The 16,997-nt window shown below is 35.7% G+C and overlaps 1 protein-coding gene across 17 annotated transcripts in view; it reads right to left on the reverse strand.

The window, feature by feature from the left end:
* ARMC2 (armadillo repeat containing 2) overlaps positions 1–16,997 on the reverse strand; it is a 102,369-nt gene that overhangs the window by 24,966 nt on the left and 60,406 nt on the right. For all 17 annotated transcript variants that reach the window (XM_014964457.1, XM_014964456.1, XM_014964454.1 and 14 more), the window contains 6 exons: positions 16,545–16,637; positions 13,929–14,104; positions 12,530–12,632; positions 9,679–9,899; positions 6,559–6,704; positions 4,232–4,331 (listed from right to left, as the gene is read on the reverse strand). In XM_014964457.1, coding sequence (XP_014819943.1) covers positions 4,232–4,331; positions 6,559–6,704; positions 9,679–9,899; positions 12,530–12,632; positions 13,929–14,104; positions 16,545–16,637 — 839 coding nt within the window. The remainder of the gene's footprint in view (positions 1–4,231; positions 4,332–6,558; positions 6,705–9,678; positions 9,900–12,529; positions 12,633–13,928; positions 14,105–16,544; positions 16,638–16,997) is intronic.

The following is a 16,997-nucleotide window of genomic DNA, read 5'->3' on the forward strand; positions in this document are numbered from 1 at the left end:
GCTGTACTGGTCACACTCAAAGAGTTGCAGTCGATGGCTTGATGTCCAAGGGGCAACCAGTGACAAGTGGCATTCCTCACTGAGACTGGTGCTGTTCAACATCTTCGTTGGTGACATGGACAGTGGGACTGAGTGCACCCTCAGCAAGTTTGGTAATGACACCAAGCTGTGTGGTCCGTCCAGAGGGACCTGGACAAGGCCTGAGAGGTGGGCCTGTGCAAACCTCATTAAGTTCAACCAGGCCAAGTGCAAGGTCCCACACCTGGGTCAGGGCAATCCCAAGCACAAATGCAGGCTGGGCAGAGAATAGATTGAGAGCAGCCCTGAGGAGAGGGACTTGGGGATGTTGGTGGATGAGAAGCTCAACATGAGCCAGCAATGTGCACTCACAGCCCAGAAAGCCAACCACATCCTGGGCTGCATCAAAAATTTGTACAGCTCCAGCCACTATTTCTACTATTTCTTTTATCCTAGATTAAAGTATGATCTGCTAACAGAAATGTTTTCCATGTGCAGATTCTATTAATAGGAAACTTGCTCATGGTCTGATCTTTGTCATTGATAAATTAATTTGCTTAATCTTGGGTTGCATTGTTTTAGCTCTTCTCAGAGCTGTACCCAAACTTTCAGTATCTTTTGTAGAAACAAATACCAAAAAAATAAGGCAAAATATTTTAGTGACAGTTTCTGTAAGACTAAGCAGTAATACCTTCTTATTATTCTTATTTGATATTCTAACATTTACCTATCTAGTAATTACATCCACTCTCTTGTGTCTTTTGATACACCAGAACATCAGGTTTCGATATGATATATGCCAACAAAGGCTGGTTGAGAACAAATCTGGAGCTCTACATTCCCGATCATTTTATATTCAGAGTACATATCACATATTCTGCACTTTCCTTACCACTTCTGCCTTTTATTTCAGACAAAATGAAAAATCACACCTGAAGTATTAGGAAGATCCAAATACACTATCAGCTCAGCATACTGTCAGAAATCATACTGTAGGGAAAGGGTGACCTTCTGTGGTTATTCAGATTTATCAGCAGGGAAATTCCTTCAGAGTTGTCAGAAAATTTATAAGAAAATGTGTACTTCCTTCTTGAAAAAAAAGTTAATTCAAAGAGAATAAATGATCAGTTATGACTATTTATGTGCGCACACAAAACACAGGAGAAAAATCTCCTATCTGTTCACTGATAAAAGATTCCATGGAAGCTGGCAGGGCCCCAAAAGACCACCTAAGCTCAGGTAGTGTCTGACTTATTGACAGAAGGTACTTCCCTATTTCAGCAATCTCCCTGTTTCAAATGCATGGCCTCCTTGTGACTTATATCATTAAATGTCTACTCTATAGCTTATCTGAAAAGCTTAGAGATGGTAATGATCTGGGAAAGGGCAACAGCATCTTGTTAAAAGATTTCTGGAGATGGGTGAAAGTCTACAGTACTGACTGGCAACAGAAGCACGCAAAGCTCATCCTGCAAGACAGAGGCTCTACAAGAACATTTCTGACTGCCTTCATGGCATGTGGCAGCCACCAAGGCCTTTTTTTTACTACTCCAAACAAGTAAGCTCCAAAATCAACCACAAGTCCAACAGAATATGTACTTCAGATGCATAGAAAAGCACTGCTGAATTCCCCAGTCCTACCTTGAAGATCCAGCTTTTCCAATCCTCTGTACTCCTCTCCTTACCTAAGACTATGACACATGGAATTTAGCAAGTCTTGCCAACTCATTTTCCCCAAAAGTTTTTCTCACAGGGTTAAATTACTACTCTCCCATTCCTTCTGACTCTTTTACCCAAGAGAAAAAACAAGCTGAGAAAAAAAAAAAAAAAAAAGAAAAGAGCTGAAACTGAAGTGTGGTGAGAAGAACAGAGACTATTTGGGTGGCAGTTGGGGAATTCAGTATGTGGTGTGGGAGCAGGTCATTAATCCTATTTCCAGTGCTCACATTTTTTATTTTCACAATATTTAATGCTTATTTTTAAAGTCACAGTTATGAAAGCACTTGAGAAAGTCTGAATGCTGATTTTCTTTTATTTTTTTCCCCAGTATGCTTCTAGCTGCCATGATTGCCAGTAAAAAAACCTGATCCCATGAACTGTGTAACCTGAAAATTCAGAAAACATACACACTTCCTTTCTTAACTCATCAGTTCTTAGTCCTGAGGATTTTTAATGCTTTGAGTTATTAATACTGATTTATTCTCCTTTTTGCTGCTTCTTCCCACAACAGACAATTTTACTCACACTGCTGTTACTTGTTTTCTTTTCAACACATACCAACTCACTCTGTAAGTCACTAGCTGTCAGCATTTTAAAAGAAAGATTAGCAGTGCCAACTACACCTCAGGAAAAACATTTGCACTCCTCACAGCTCAAGTGTTTATTATATACTACAGGAAAAGTGGTGCTTTACATTATCTGTGTCCCTCTTGTTTCTACAGACAGGGCTTCACTAAGCTGACAACTGACAGTTGCATGCTTGGTTAAAAACTGCAGTAAGAAATATTCTGAAGACACTGCATATATATTCATCACAATATAATAACTATTTTTTTAATACATAAGCTATTTCTTTACTAATTTGTATTTTGATAGAACAACCAACACTTTAACACAAAAAGCAATGCAAATCTAGTGAAGAAAGATATATTTTAGAACCACTTAATAAATTAGACAAATGAGAATCTAAATTCTGAACATTACCTGATAACAAACAATTTGAGTCTACAATAGTTTATGAGCCTATGATTCATTATGACACAAAACTATTATGTCAGGAGCCTAGGAAAGTTCCCTTTAAAATTACAGATGAAGATTGAGAGGAAGATGTTACTCAATTTAAGCTCCTCATTGCCAGCACCATCATTTGTTGTATTTCTAATATGGTGCTCACAAGGACAAATAACTGTAAATCTAGTGAAATATCATGCCTTTGATACTTCTCATATTATTTACATAGCGTTTACATTGTATTTTACTAAAGTGTCTTTGAAGACTACACAATGCAAGAGCAGCCTGAACCTAGAAATACTCAGATATGCTTCAGAAATGTCAATCAACAGACATTTAGAAGGATACAAACAACTTAATATTTGTTCCTATTCCAAATGTATTATCACAGAAAACAGAGATGCAAGTAAACAGAAAAGGGAGAAATTATTTTTGCATTTGGCAAGAGAAAGAATAGATTGTTTAGCATAGCTGATCTGGTTACCTTCATTAACTGCCTTTAACAATAGCAGCAGAAAAGCCCTCCTTCCAATAATTCTCCAGGAATACTAACCCTGAGATAGATTGTATAGGTTAACTAAATTATCTCAAGCCAGTTTACATGGTGGAGCAGCCAAGAAAATTCCTTACTTTTAAGAATAATCTTAATGTGATTCAATGTTCTATGTTTTGAAACCTTGTTCCACCTTTGAGCATCTATGCTTTACATAAAAATTATTTCCATCTTAAATCTTACCCAGCAGTAGAGCTGAGTAATTTGCCATACATGGGGCACTCTGCTCTTACTCTTTAAAACTCTGATCCTGCACCAAACTCCCAGAGCCTGGTGCTCCAGCAAACGTCGGAAAAATCACTATTGATGTAGCAGGACAATACAGCAACACCTGACTCTTGAAGTTCTAATGAAGTTGGTAGCAAGTATACTCTTAAAATGTTACTTCATAATAACGAGGCATTTTGACAAACTCTAAATATTTCTTTCTAGGTGAATGTTCCAAATGCAGTACTCTAGGCATATGGTTTTCTCTGGTAGAGGAGAGATACATTCCGATACCTTATGCAATTATCAATGAACAAATTTTCCTCTGCTTTCAAATTGATTAACTCCAGAAATTTTACACTTCTTTTGCAGCAAGGAGGGGAGGAGAAATCCCAGTGATTTCCTACTACTAAATATTCAAATAAATTTGGTTTGAAAAGTATTTTTTAAAACTAAGAAAAATAATTAAGTACTCAAAAGACTGTTTCTACACGTGCAAAAAGGCCAGACAAGTTAATCAACTATCTGTCCTCTGCACTGCTTTGAATTTTTAATCTAAATTATTTCATTTCAATTATTTACTACTTAGAAATGCTGTCAACAATTTAAAATTTTTATTTGGTAAATGCATAGAAGTAGGTCACTGAAGACAAGCTTATACACAATAATACACAGACATATCAGAGGATTAATATATAAAAAGCAAGAGATGAAAAAACTGACCTGCTGCTTGTGGTGTTCGTTTAGTAGGGCTAAAAATAAGATGTAACATCTGGAGCAGTCTGCTAAAGCTGCACAGAAGTCATTGTAGGAAGAAAGTTTGCTATAAAGGTATAAAAATAAAACATAAATGAATGAAAGCACTTTTTTCCACAGAAGATTTTTTTTAAAATCACTCTGCTTTTGACTCTCAGAGCTGCATTTCCCAACAAATGAAATGAATGCCAACACTGTGACTTCCAGTAGAGGCATACGCAGTCAGATACGAGCACAACAGAAGTCTCCCTGTCCTTGCCACAGCGAAATACGGGAAGAAGAGAACATAAGGAGCTTCCCAACCCGCTTGCCATATGGCCCAGTATGCTAACACTAGCACTTCTTAGCCTTAAATGTGAGAATGCAGTTTCAAGATGAGATGTGAAGTCAGACAGTAGATGAAATAAAGGGTCCCTTCTTAATACACCTCTAGTATATCCCGGCAACAGCTCTAACAGACCCCGTCTCTCGGCAGCAAACATGGAGATTTTATCTCTGCATATTCCCCAACACCTGCTCCGGTCCTACACTGCTCACCTTGACCGTTACAAAAATAGAGAATTGGACGTGCTTTGGTCATATCAGAAATACTGCAATAATAGAACAAACTAGAGTAACCTCTTACTTCCTATGTAGTCAAAGCCAGCAAATATCTCTCCTGATGTTCAATTACAACCAATTCCAGCAAGACTTACAGGCTTAGAGAATTGAGTAATCTGAATAGATTGAACATATTCTCTACAAAGAACTTCTGACTGAGAGAAAAGACTAATCATTCTGTATTACCAGAAGACAAAGTGAAATTCAAATCTGTGCTTTGTACTGCATAGTATAATATTTTATTTTGTGACTGCAATTTCCAGGAAGCTAATTAAATTGATTTTATGGCTAATTTGTATCCTCGGAGCATGCAGTTCACTAAACTTAAGAGAAAAAATTGAAGCAGTAGGAAACTTTAAATAAGACGAATTACTTTTGCTCCATACTGAATTCTAGATCAAGTAAATGTCTTAGTTAGAATTACAGTGTAAATATCGATTACACTTAATTACAAACCCATTACCCCACTTTTCATGGCATTTTTCAAGTAGAAAAAAATGCTCTCTCCTTAGAAGAAGTAAATATGCTCAAAGTGCTGTAACCACTGCTAGAACTCAACTCCTTTTTAGGAACAAAATTAGAAAGACAGATACGGACAAGGTGGAATGGAATTGGGGAAGCAATTCACATGCTTTACAGGTAGCACAAATAGCAAAGGACCAGATTTGCCTGGTTTTTGCCATGGAGGGGAAGGAATAACAGTCCCTTATGTAGCTGCTCTTCAAAGCACAACCCGATCTCATCTCGCAAGGAGAATATGATGGATAATTTGCAGGGGCTGAACAGGAAGAGAAGGCCATAGCAGAATCTCAAGGAACACGGAGCCACAGGCAACATGACTCAATACAATAACAAAGCAGCGACAGCAAATAATTCATCCAGAACTGCATTCATAAATCGTACTTATAACCCAGCTCCTTCTGAAATTACCAACAGTTAATTTCACAACTTCTTCAAAATCTTTAAATTGTCTGCAAGCACATTTAGCACTGGATATTGCAAGCTGGTGCTCGGTAACTGGAAGATTTTTGACTGAGGAACTATTCAAACTACTAAAGGAACTTTCTGGGTGATTCACTCTTACTGATCTCCCTTTAGAAAGCACATCTTGGGAAATAGCCTCTGAGCTGCTCAGAAAACTGAGATTCTTTCAGTGCTTCCATCTGCACACTGAAGCCCTGATCCCACAGATTAATCTCCTCAAACACGCTGACAGCTCAGAGCAATGAACACTGATCACAATTTCTCTTTTGTATTTTATTTCACAGTACACAGTCCTGGATATAACTTAAGCCTGTGTAATTTCTCTCATGCATATTTTTAAAACATGGCCTAAAACAGAATTAATAAATACGTGCTCATTTCTGCAGGTTTAAAATATGAGAAATGATACTTTAAAAATGTCAATCAGAATCTGTGAGATCAAAGAATGACACAATACAATGAAACACTCTTCACAGGGACAACGAATTAAACTTTATATGGCTACAATTAAACAATTCTATCAGTGTCAACAGACACCATTATAATACAAAATCATTAAAAACTACATAGAGCTTTTAAAAAAAAAAACCAACAAACAATTCAATGTAAAACTTCCAAGTTTAGTGCCTGACCCTGCCCTCTTTGAGGTCACTGGAAGCAGTAACGCTGACCTGACTGCGTGCAGAAACAGGACTGTGTTCTATAGGTACCTGAAAATCCTGACAATGTAGGTGCAGACGTCCTTATCGTTGATACGCTGCTCTAGCGCCACGCAGAGCTCAGGGACTGCGCCTCTGCAAATGAGCTGGCATCTTGCCGGAGGTAAGTCAGCCACATTTCGCAGAGTAGCTGTCACCTGCATATAGAATATTCAAAGACTTATTAATCACAGCCGTTTACAACAGAATCCGCACTGTTTGGAAAATGTAATAAAGCTCAGATCTCATTTATAACGTGTAAGGCAGCCTGAATGCCCTGTGGGCATTCTGCAGGTATGTAACTACCAATAAATTATCACAGGAAATGGGTAAGTAACAAAATTGTGTATCTTGAAATAATTGTTTGAAAATGAAAGATCGACACAGGTCTTTGCCTGCATGTAACCTCCTATTTTGAGGGAAACGTGATCTTTCGTATGTTTTGAAGTCCATATACCTGTTGGAAATTAGGTGAAATGCTGTGGATAAAGTGATTTTTGCATAACTTCTGATTTTGCAAATTTACATTTAAGTCTTGAAAATTAATACTGATATATAGCATAAATTTGGATAATAACTATAAGTTGCAAACTAAGATGAAAAGACAAAATTTATTTTGACTAAAAAACTAAAAAGTTAATCACGATCAAGAGAAATCCACTATTCAAACACTATAAAAATGAAAAGCTTAAGCCCTCAAGTTTATTTTGGAGAAACCAAAATGTTTTCAGACAATATTGTTCTATTTCAAGGAGTTTTAAGCATACAGTACCTACCACTTGCAGATATGTAAAATGAATCAGGTATTGCATATTTTGAAAAGTTCTGGTTGTCTTCCAAGGTATTCAGGTATTCAAATGCCAAAGCCAGACAGGCAATGACATGTAAGTTAACTGTTGATCTAAGCCAGAACTTACTATAAAATTCACATCAAGTCATTTAATCTAATGTGAATATGGCCTTGATAATGTGAATGTGATACGTAAATGGATTTAACTTCAGCACTATATATGAAATGAATACTATATTCAGCATAAATCGAAATTGAACCTGTGGAAGCCATTTGCTTCATACTGCTTATATTTTAAGATGACACCAGAAGTTTTTTGTTATTTTAACTAAACAACTGCAAAAAATAAAATTCCATAAATGCATTCTTTCACAAGTATTGGAGAAATATTTTTTAAATTAAAATATTCTGATTCAACACTTTGCTATTCATAAGTTTTAGTGGAAAAATTTGACAGAAGAGTCCATTCAGGACTCACATACAAGATGTTCACAGTCAGCCTAGAATGATGTTTGTTGACCTCTAGCTAAATTTCACAAGAAAGAAAATGAAGGATAAACCACATATTAAAATTGTTGTTCAAACCCAGGTCAGTGCTTTCACTGCAGCAAAGAGACTTACATATTAGATGATGAAAGAAAATAGTAAAATCTTTATCAATAGATAAAGGTGCAGAGGTCTCCAAAAAGAGAGTAACATTTTTCACTGCCTGAGACAGTTAGGCAGTTCAAAATTCTCCAGCAGTAAATTCTATCAAGAGGTATCCTCAGACAAAGACAGGTTGGAGAGGAAAAGCAATCCAAAATAACACATACACTTAAAAGTGCGAGACAATGAAATTCAGAAGTCGATAGAAGTATATATCCACAAAAGAACAGTTAGTACATAAGTGAAATTTGAAGAGCAAAAATTTAAAAGTAATAGAAGCTAGCTACACAGCAAATGAATTCAAGAGATATTGTATTTCTTCAAGCAGATACCATGATTCAGGGAGCAATGCACAACAATTGGCTCTAAGTAATCCCCAACAGTCCTAATCCTTATGTTGCCATGTGAAAGACCAAATTCACCCGAACAGAAAATTTAACAGCAGACAAATGCTATTTTTAAAGGAGAAGACATTTGAGTGCTTTTCAATTAGGGAACATGGAGTACTTGTTAAGTCTTGTCAGTGACATTTCAAAAGCCTTGGCTTTTGAATAAGCATTACCATATTTCATATAATCAGATTATTAGGTGAAGCAACATAAATTGAGCCAAAGACGTCCTTGGTTTCATATCCTCTATTAAGGAAAAATAATTGTTATTACAAAAAACTTTAGTATTGTATTGCGGGAATTCTGCATAAAATCTACTGTGTAACAATGAAGAAATCAGAGAGGGATTCCCACAAAAATGGCCTGGCAAGTTTATGTATAACACTGCCATCTGGTGATTGTGCAATTATATGGTTAAAGAATGCAGAGCTGGTCCCAGTTCACTGAGATACTTCAGTTTTTAAGATTAAGAGATGACAGAGCCTCCCTCAGAAACCACTGTGCCTATTTAAAGGTGTTTTTCTCCTCCAGTATAATTTGCTCTCTATTCCTGAAGACTCAAATTTATTCATTCATTATTTCTGTATGTCACCAGATAATTGATCTTTTGCTGCAAGTTACAGTATGCAACAAAAACTTCCTTTATTCTGAAGGTGTGAATCACAGAAGAAAATTTCTTTGATACTATAAACCTGAAAACAGAACTATCCCTACATCTGTCTGTGATGACTGGACAGTTAACTCACATGGAAGAAATGGTGCACGTTAATGTAGATTTGTTAAAGAAACTGCTAAGAGAAAGTCACACAGGAATTCCATAGAAGCAGGAATCACTTCTTTTCTCATGAGAGGAAGAAAAATGAAGTATCTGTACTACTAGAGAAAAGAACAAAAACAAGTTGAACAGCAACTTCAGTAAGAGACAGCTGTCAGTATTGACTTCTCCACAAAACACTCGAGGCCGTCTTAGAAACACCCAGTCTCTTTAAATGGTACAAAATAGTTTTGCCTACACTTCCAGTTATACTGAAAACAGCAGAGATAATAATGACTGGTTTTATTGGGTACCTAAAAATATTTCTATTAACTTCAAAATTTCTAAAGCCTTTAAAATTGACTACACAAAATTATCTATGATAATTAAATTTAGGTCCTGAAAAACTTCATGCAAACGTCTTAAAAAGAGAGGTATTCAAACACAGGTACAACTCTCTCAGTGGCACACAGGGTTGGCTTATCTCCTCTCATTAAATTTTTAATTTACCCTTGAAGTGTGTACTTTTAGAAATAAAAGTAAATGCTAACCTGGACTAACAAGTGGCCCAAGTTGGAGAAATATGTGTCATTTTCTTTTATATTATTAATCTGCTTCATTAATTGCAGAAACATTTCAACAGCTCCTTTGTTGACCATTTCATTAAGGAGTACTGCATTTCCAGACATGCATTTTACAGCTCCCATGCAATACAGGAGAGCTTCACAGTTTTTTTGTAGATCTTCAGTTCTCAGGACCTCCAACAAACAATCTAAAAGGAAAATGATTATTCAGAAAGCCCAATAATAACATTTATATTTGACACAGTCCAGTCATTAAAGAGATTAACAATTGGGGAAAAAAACTCAGATTGAACTCTTACAGTTCTAATAAGTGGGGTAGAAAAACTAAGTATTTGGATAGAAACCAAGAAGCAATTATTGATGAATAAGAGAATGGGCCTGACTTCTGTTCTCCCAGGCTTCATGAACCGGCACTAGTTGTAAACACATAGCAGTAATCATTGAAATCCTCAGTCAAGATTTGCAAAAGTGATTGTGTGTGCCTGGAATTTCGTGTACTAAACTTGAGATATTCTAAAGAGATTTATTCCCACTAGTTCCTTGAAAATCAAACGTCTTAAAGCATCTCAAATGGAGCTCTAAAAAGCACAGGCGTCTAATTCAAATCTCACATTTGAAGTCCGTTCGTAGCCTTTATAGATTTACTTTTTATGTAGATAAAGTTTCTGTAAAGGTTTTGCTTTATGCTACCAGTGTCAGATATCTGAAATGTTAAAATTAACAGTTGTTGGCACAAGCCCAGTGTATATCTCACAGTCAAATTGAGACACTCTGAATTTGGTGGGTGTATCTTCAATAAATAAGTAATCCTAACCAAATTTATACTTTTGAGTTTCTAGCAACTGATTGGAACTGATATTTACTTCTGCTTCCTGTGTTCCATCCAGTTGAATAAAAACATTTTCCCATCTCATTAAACTTAAGAAACTTCTAAAGTTTTTTCTGTCTCAAGTATATGGGTATATATGGATGAAGTACACAGACTCTGGGCTCTTGGCCAAACTCTCACCCTCATCAAGTGCCTAGCGGTCAGCTAAATCACTTGGCTCGTGGCAATGTGAAAAAAACAGTTTCAGGTCCCTTCTTTGCTCAGTATCAAACAGTGTCTTTAACAGTAGTTGTCTATTTTGGGATGAATGGTTAATTGACTTCTTCTTTTGGAACTGCTCCACTGCACATAAATAGTTCACAGGGCCAGAGAACAAAAAATAAATTGAACCTATAACCCAGTGAATGCAACAAGAATCTGGGTGATTACGATGATAAGCAAGGTTCATGTCTTTGGCCTGGATAAGGTGGGTCCAAGACATAAAGAGTGAATAAACAAACAAACAAAACCCTAACAAAAACATTCCTTCCTTTATTTTTTAAAATACAGGGAAAGAAGAGCAAGTGAAAGAAAAGTGAGTGAAGATGAAAAAGAGAGGGAAAAAACAATGCTTAACACGGACATAGCCACTCAACTTCTCCAGATTTTTGTATGATGCTAATCTCTATAAAACTGTAGTTTTCAGTATCCAAAGTCAGTTGAGCTATCTGACCTATTCTCTCTTCTCCAAGTCCTTTCCTGTTGATCTTACTACTGGAAAGGTTTACCTGGTCTTTATTTATGACAACACTCACATACTAAATTTTGAGACCATCAATACTCTCATCTGTTTAAGCAGATAGACTTTAACATATGCATTATTGTTATATAGCAGATATACGCATATGCATTTATTCAATAAATGCTTGCAAGGTAAAGATCTATGTTACTAAAACATAATGAAGTTTTAATGAAAGCAATTACCATCAACTGATACTGAGTATCATTCATAGACTGTCATATTTTTTTTTTGTGGTTGGACTCAATGATCTCGGAGGTCCCTTCCAACCACTAAGATTCTGTGATTCTGTGATTTTCTTCATATTTCTCATACTTGCAAGGTGTGTGTGGCTGACACAAATACAGTTACAATTGCAGAAGAGTTCTTAGAGCCATTGATGACAATTTTCCAAAATCATTGGCTCAATGTGCAGCAGCAGCTAAAAAAAGCCAATGATTAGTCCCAATCTCCTTCCTGATGATGGCCAGCAACACAGCATTATTTAGCCTCTATAAAATTTGGTGGGGACACATCTTGACTTGTACAGACAGTTTTGTTCTGTACAACTCAAAAAGGATCTACTGGAATTGGAGAAGGTATAGAGAAGGGCTACTAAAACAAGTCAGAGAATGACAGAGTATCCTTTCAAAGAGAGAGCTAAAGGGCTGAGATGCCTCACTCTGAAGAGGAGAAGGCAGAGATATGTGATATGACTGTGGTCTAAAAAAAACATGAAATAGAGGGTAATCTGAATGTAGAAACTTAGAAATCCTGCAAAATTACAAGCAGGGGTATGATGAAAAGTAGATAGGTTTAAAACAGCAGACAAAGACCTGCTGGAACATGTTGCTCTATGAGATTGTAGAAACAGACAGAATCAGAAAGTTCAAAAAGGAATTAGGCAAATTAATGAACAAAAGATCTATAAACAGAGAAGACTACAAAGAATTAGACAGGGATGCACTACCTAATGTTCCTAATAGAATGCAACAATTCTAGATGCTGGGGTAGTACAGAGGAAACAAATCACAGAGACCACATAGGTTTCCATTCTCTCCCTAAACAGCATCCCCTATTGCCACCATTAGACACAGAGTACCAGACTAGATGGACAGTTAGTTTGACTTAGGAGGCAATTTTTAGTGTGTTAACTCTGAGAATGTTTCTTGAAAGATGATCAAACTATTGAATTTCAACATCTAACTTATAAACAAGAACAGAATACGTACCCAATAATCTATCATTTTGAATCATGTTATCATTTTTTTCATTCCTGCAAATTTTAAATGCAAGCTTGCAAACACTGAGAAGATTTTTTCCATCCACTTTCATCTGCAAAGAAAGTAAAAGACATAGAAATCACAACTAAAATCTACATACAAAAATGCACTGTAACATTTTACAAGTTCAGACACTGTGGCAAACTTGTATTTTCACAGACCTATTAAATTCCAGCTCAAACCCTGACAGTACACGGAGCCAAACCAAAAAGTTTGCAGAATTAAAGGATTTTGAAACCTGGATAGTTCAGTCTCTATTTAACAAATTGCGCTGACTTGTTTTAAAATAACAGATTAGATATCAACTTTTCATGGATTTTCTACAGGTAGTATATCAGTAACTTACACCTTTCCTTTTTTTTTTTTCCTCTAATCTAGTCTTAGAAAGAAATTCTGCACAGGATTCACTGGTTTGGCATATATGGCCATACCACAAAGAGCTCCAGCACAACAGTAAATGTCATAATGAAAGCTATTCTCAAATATCAGAAAGCAAGATCTTCTGATGTACTATCAGTCATTGCGAGATCATGAAAAGGAAGTAAAAGTGTTAAGAACACAATGACAAATCTCTTCTCTGCATTTCAAGGGCAATTTCTTCTCTTGTTCATGGTTTTTAAAGGATTCCATAGAAAAATGTCTCTAATAGCTTTTTTTTATAAGCACCAGTTAACATCTCTGCAGTATCTGAATACATGATTATATCTTCTGATTAAAACAACACATGCAACCTTAAAGGAGTTCCTCCTCCCAACACACACACACATATATTACTAAAATGCCCACAACACAATGTTAGCTGATACCCTTCCACCAGTGACTGTCAATACATACTTAGCAGAACCTGAGCCAATAGGTTCAAAAGCACCAACTTAATTGAGAGTTTTAATCAGAAATACTAGAGAATAAGATAATTACACGTACTTTCAAAGAAAACTTGTTTTGGTATTTTCAGGTAAAGGTGTTTAATAAGGTCAATATATTATTCAAAAACTAAGCACTTCCATGTGTAATTTTTTAAATTACTGTCTTGTTTAACTCCCTGCATGTGTATCCCAGCTTAGGGCACTGTCTTTTTTCCACGCTTAAGCAATATTCCTGCCATCATACACTAGTTATCCCATTTTGTGTCCCTCCTTCCTGCCCCAGACATAATTCCTCTGCAAATATAGGCTCCAACAAGTGTCAGTCTGGATGAATGGAGACTAGTATCCGTACGACAAGAAATTGTGCTTAGGAAAGGGATAGTTTAGATGTAGTTTACAAGTATGAAATGAAAAATTAAATGCAAGTTGTAATTCACAATTCTGAGCTTCACATTCTACAAGCAGCATTTTAAAACACTTACAGCCAGAATAATCTTTGCCAGCTTCAGACAAAGTGGATCTGAATCAATGTCTACAAGTTTATATAATATCTTCAGAAGCGCACTTCTTCTTTTAAATCTTTTTCCAAGCATATTTCCTTCATTCAAGGCTTGATAGAGCTCTGTGCAAGCCAGACAAAGATTTTCTATATTGTCTTCTACTTGAAGGGGTAGGAAGGGAGAGAAAAATAAAAAAATAATTATCAGTGCCACCTTTTCCAGAGCATCTCAATAGGCAAAGACACAGGAGAACAAAATAAAGAATGGGTTGCACAACAACAAAAATAAGGCGCCAAATAAATCTCTTAAAATGATAATGTGATCCTCAGAAACAGTTTTATTCTGCTCTTTCAAAAAGAAGACTCAAGGCAAGAAACCACAGAGCCAAAATAATACCTTAAGCTAAAATGAAACTCGCCTTTAATGCTTCATAATCAGATTGACCAAATATCTACCAGGAAACTGTGAATCTGAATATATTTCTTTAAAGAGCTCCATCAAACATTACACGTGAAAAATAGACAGTTAGGGAATATTTTTCTGCCCACACACATAATCTAATATATCAAACCTTGCTGGGAATTAGAACAAGTGAACATAAAAACTCATTAGAACTCCACAATGCACAGTAGAGCTGCAAGATATATCTGAGTGGACTGTTGGCCTATGGACAAAATAAGTCATCTACCTCCTAACCCATTTGAAAAATACAAAAATAAAACCTGCAGTAAACTATTACAAAATCTGCATCTCAACACAGCAGAATCATGGACATGTTTACTTTAGAGGGAAATGGAAAAGTTTTGCCTATTTTTTAAATTTAGGAGTGAAGGTTTTTTTTTTTTCCTTTTACATTTGCTTTTGTCTATAAGGTGACACTAATAAAGCACTGTACAAAGCCACTTAAACTGCATGTAAAAACTCTGTGTTTACTCAGGATGTACTTCACAGCTGAAATAGAGTCATAATGAAGAAGGCAAAGTACTTGTGATGAAATATACATGGACGGGAAATTGTGACAAAAAACTATTGTATCTAAGGCCCCAAACCTGTAGACAGATTGAAGGCCCCAGTTCTCATGCTGACCAGTGCCTGGAAGCTCTCAATTCACAATCATCGTACTCAAGGAACAGCAATGATTATTCCATTTCTACTCCTATCATGACAGAAAATTTAACAAAATAAACACTCTGCTTCTGTAAGCAGTGAAATAGGAGTGGCAAGGAACCAAAATCAGAAGGCCTCCATTTCATTTCATCAAAACTAACAGCAAAAAAAGTTATTCATCACTCATCCCATGGGGCATTTTTGAAGCTTATCCTCCCTTGAGTACTGGAATGTAACAAAATTAAGTATTTGCTCCTCTAGAAAAAGAGGGGTTCTTTTTTTTTTTTTTTGTCACATAACAAACATCTCAAGTACATGATATTAATAAGATTTTAGACAATAATTAAGTTCCAGGTTAAACTTCAGATTTGTTTTTGAATGAAAAGCTTTCTGCAAGTATTTCCAAGGGAGAAAGGGGAAGAAAAAGGCTTTTCTATTAATATATAAAAAACTAATTGTGACTTAAATGCACATGCACGGAATTAGCTGAAAGGTATGAAGCAAGTGACTGCACCCAAAATTTAAAAATATTGAATTAACAACAGATCCACTCAAAACATTAAAATTACAGAATTCTAATATTCATTTTGATAGGAAAAAAACTTAAATTGTGCAGTAAAAAGCCTAAATTCAGTTACAATCTGCATGAACATTCAAGAAGCAGCGAAACTCTTAACTTTAAGGTTTTTGTAGTACTATATTCAGTCAACTGGTGAGAAAGTATCATTAGGTAATTTCATTTATTATTATAAAAAATAACCCATAATCAAGTTTTTTAAAAAGCTAAAAACCAACCCCAACACACTAACCAAATCAAGTAAAAACTGTGGAAAAGGGGCATGAAATTTGATTTACCTTAGTAACATTCATGTCAAGAAAATACATGATTAGATTTTACCTCTAAATAATATTTTGCTTACCTATAAAGAATATCTCACTAGGCAAAACTTTAACTCAGTGGCTCCTATTTGACAATCTTAGAATTAAGCAAGGAAAATGTGAAGTTGCATGGCTGTTCTCAGATTTTCTGATCAGTTTGTCTACACATCACTGACAGATGTTGGAATGAGAGTCCTGTCTTTTTAAAATAATGATATACTTTGGGAATCACTCAGTACTGTACAGGTGTTGCATATTCATCAACATCTGCAAAATTATGCAAAAAAATATTCTAATATGTACCATGCTATAATGTACAATGCTATAATCTACAAAAGATTCCATAAACCAGAATCAATCCCCTAATTTGACACTCGCTTTTAACCACCTGTAAAAAGTGGGGTCACCTAGAGACCACCTAGTTGCCCGGGCCAGTTTTACACTGCAAAGTCACTGAACGTATGAAAGCATAAAAGAAAAAACATAAAACAAAAAAGAAAAGAAAACATAGTCCAACTACTGTTATTCCTTTGTAGTGAACACAATTGAGACCCATGTTTCCTGCAGGAAATAGCACAGAAAATGCTCCCTTTCAAGAATAGTGTTACCCACCTTTTTCCAGTTCATGCAGAATTGGTAGAACCTTTATATGCCAAAAGATTTCTTCCTCTTCCGATTCATTTTTTCTTGTTTCATCCTCTGAGCCTTCAAAATACATTCAAAACAAAAGCACATATTCAATGATGGTTTCAAGTTTTACAAAAATAAATAGCTACAAATCTGTTATTCACCAGTCAGAAAAAAGTCTAAAAATGTCATATTTTGCTATATTCTGGGTCATGCTATCTACTCAAGCTTTTGTTTTTATTTACATTTTCTCAAAAACATAAGTTTGAAACAGAACTAGATGGATAAATGTTTTGATATGTAAAGATGCACCATAAAGCCAGATTTGTTTTTGTTTGCCTACATTAATGTTTCACAGAATCACACAGAATCGTAGTGGTTGGAAGGGACCTCAGAGATCATCGAGTCCAACCACAAAAAAAAAAAAAAAAAAAAAAA

Source organism: Calidris pugnax, unplaced genomic scaffold, assembly GCF_001431845.1.
Source record: "Calidris pugnax isolate Ruff unplaced genomic scaffold, ASM143184v1 scaffold219, whole genome shotgun sequence".
Lineage (NCBI taxonomy): Eukaryota > Metazoa > Chordata > Aves > Charadriiformes > Scolopacidae > Calidris > Calidris pugnax.